Here is a 2,943-nt window from a genome sequence, read left to right as displayed (position 1 = left end):
CAAAGGCTCGCGCCTCTATTCAGTGTTTGGCATAACAAGAAGAACAACAAGAGCTTCGCCTTGAACTTCATACAATACACTTGGACGTTAACGTACAAATTGATTGAACTGACTCTACTTTTAAACATTGTTGATAAATAAATGAACAAAGTCTAAATAATTTCAACTTAATTAAACCTGTGAACTTCCACTTTGCCAAACCTACGGCTTATTCAAACCTACTAGTCTGGCTCGGTGTGCAAACAGAAAGAAATTGACTTCCCTCCTAGCATTAGTATGATTGCTTGCCGGACCACTATCAACTTGCTATCAATAGTAGTTTAAAAATCCATTCAGGAGATCAACCACGGAGTTCCATGCCTTTTAAAATTCAAATTAATCTTGATGTGAACTTGCTGTGGGAGCAGGGCCGGACTGGGAGGGTAAGGGCCCCGGGTGCCACGTCACATGAAGGGCCCCCAAACCAGATCTACCGCCCCCCCTTTCTTCAAAAAAACTAAAAAGTCTTCGGAATATCAAGGTTTGCTGCGGCAGCAAACTCCAGCGAGCCAAGCAGGCGAGAATTTTTGACGTCTTATAGCTTGAAGACCGGTTTTTAGGGATTATGCAGGTATTATGTTAGTAGACCCTTTTGACGTTACGTTGCCACCCACCTGTAGACGTCTTTCGGTCTTCCGCTTTAATTTTGGAAGCATTACGGGAAACCGCCAAAGACAACTGCGAGCGAAGCGGGCAAGAATTTTTTTCGATATTTCATGACAAAACGAGCAGTTTTGAGCCAAATTCCTGGACATTTCCCCCAAGGGCCCTGGCCCCGGGCGGGGCCCCGACAAGAACCCGGGTTGTCGGGGCCCCCGATGGCCTGTGTGGGGGAAAGGTGTACCAGTGTACCTGAAACACACAAATAATCCTGGAACAGTATTTGTTGACCACTTAAACCATTGCCTTGGGCTGTAATTAACTGGCCCTAGGTGTCTCCTACACGACTGACTAGACCTATCTACGTGACACCTTTGATTTTTGAACACTACCACGTTTCTTATTAACCTCTTGAAGGTTAAGAATACTTAACTTTTAAAATAAAGATGCTCCGTGTATCTAATCCAGCGTTGATCTTCCTCTGCCTGCGTTGATTGGTGATTTCCTTTGATTCCAGCGTTGTCTTGAGTCTTGACGTGTTAAATTATTCTGGTTCTTTATCCAATTCCTTGGTTTAGAACTTTATTTCTCGGCTAGTGCTGTTCTGCTAGCTGTCCTCTCTCTCCGCCTGCTCAGAGTGCTCTGGCGGCGTTCCTCTTTTATTCTCATACTCGGCTGCGCGCGCCGCTCATGCGCAGTGGGTTACCCCCACTCCTTCCTTTTCCCCTCCTTCCGTGGAGGACGCTTCGTTTTGGCGGCAACCCCACCAACGGTCACTCGCCATTTTGTGTTGCTTGAATTAAGACGCTCGCTGCCGGGGCTCCTCTTTTCTTTCCGATTTTCCTGTGAAATTCGCTCAAAATGCTTCGCGTAATCATCAACCATTATACTGGTTTTAATCGGGGCACGGCCCATTCACCCAGACGTCTTTCACCCAACACTCGATTGGCCCAAAGTCCGTTCACCGAGGGTCTTTTCAGCCCCTAATATTCACCCAAGGTCCGTTCACCCTCGATTTCATCTCACCCATGCCTGAATAATTCACCCAGAAATAAATTTCAAATGCAAGGGATATTGCCTGTTCGTGGAGTATTGTCTAGGGCCGGAGGGGAGCAGGTGTGAGGGGTGTCCCCATTCCACAACAATCGAAAAGCGTTGCCCGTGAAATTATAGTGCAGTGTTTTCACACACAATCTTTTGGAATCTTTTGGCATTGTGGAGCAAAATCTAGGGAAATTAATACCGAGTGAGAGGGGGGGCCGCATCCTCTCCTACAAAGGCTACCTCTACAGCACGCACTCGTCCAACAAGGCGCGGACAAGGCGCTACTGGGTTTGCCGCAGAAAGCCCGAATGCAAGCAGCGTGCGACCACGGAGGAGCCCTCAGGTAAGGGTGAGCAGGATAAGCGCGTCTCACATCGGAGAGAAGTGCGTACTGGTAGTAATTTCGTCACGTCCCGTGTAGCTGGCTCCGACGAAGTTGAGGTGTTCAAGGCGCCGGCTGACCATCCCGGCCACTTGCCCAACCCCGAAGAAGGAGACGCCATCGAGCGGTACCAGCAAATCAAGAGGCGCGCGGAGGAACACCCGGAGGCACCACCAGCCCAAATCCTCCAGCAGGAGTTACCCCTGCTCTGCTTCACATGAACCGTATTTAAAAAGTATCATGTCATTAACGTTACGGTACGTGTGTCCAGGTCCCGTCAGGAGTACTCCCACATCTACCGTTACGAGAATCTATGAAGCGGACTTTTAATAAAATACGCAGCAAACACTTTCCGAAGAACCCGAAGAAGATTAGTGAAATTGGAGAACTTCCCGACAAATTTAAGAAGACTCTCGACGGCAAGGAGTTCCTTATCTACGACTCCTGGGACGAAGCAGATGAAGATGAAGAACGACCCGAAAAGAGAATTTTGGTTTTTGCAACCAAGATTGGCCTAAAAAGACTTGTTCAATCTGCTACCTTCTACCTGGACGGCACCTTTGAAACTGCTCCTGACATTTTCACCCAGATATTGACAATGCACGGGGAGTACGCAGGTGAAACATTCCCGTTCGTGTTTGCACTTTTACCGGACAAGCTAGAAGTTTTTGGTGGCAGCGGTAAAGGACGGAGGAAGAGAGTTAGAATAGTCTCCAGAAGCCTACTAGAGCACGCTGTGAGAGTTAGGGAACCTTGGCGTGACCACTAGGACAGCCGAGGGAGCCGAAGCAGGCCGACTTCTAGGCCGCCGAGGCAGATTTAGAGGTTAGGAAGTAGCGTAGTCTCCAGAAGCCTTCTAGCGCACGCTCTGAGAGATA

General features: G+C 48.6%; 1 protein-coding gene across 1 annotated transcript; it reads left to right on the top strand.

Annotated features, from left to right (window-relative positions):
- The first annotated feature begins 604 nt into the window (after nt 1-604).
- LOC127750706 (uncharacterized) lies at nt 605-2,726 on the top strand. The gene is made up of 2 exons (XM_052273062.1): nt 605-610; nt 1,813-2,726. The coding sequence occupies exons 1-2, from the start codon at nt 605-607 to the stop codon at nt 2,284-2,286; spliced, it is 480 nt and encodes a 159-aa protein (XP_052129022.1). The 3' UTR covers nt 2,287-2,726.
- Nucleotides 2,727-2,943: the final 217 nt, after the last annotated feature.

This window comes from Frankliniella occidentalis, unplaced genomic scaffold (assembly GCF_000697945.3).
Source record: "Frankliniella occidentalis isolate FOCC.00 unplaced genomic scaffold, Focc_3.1 Scaffold242, whole genome shotgun sequence".
NCBI classification, from domain to species: domain Eukaryota; kingdom Metazoa; phylum Arthropoda; class Insecta; order Thysanoptera; family Thripidae; genus Frankliniella; species Frankliniella occidentalis.
This window is presented reverse-complemented; position numbering and strand designations above follow the sequence as displayed.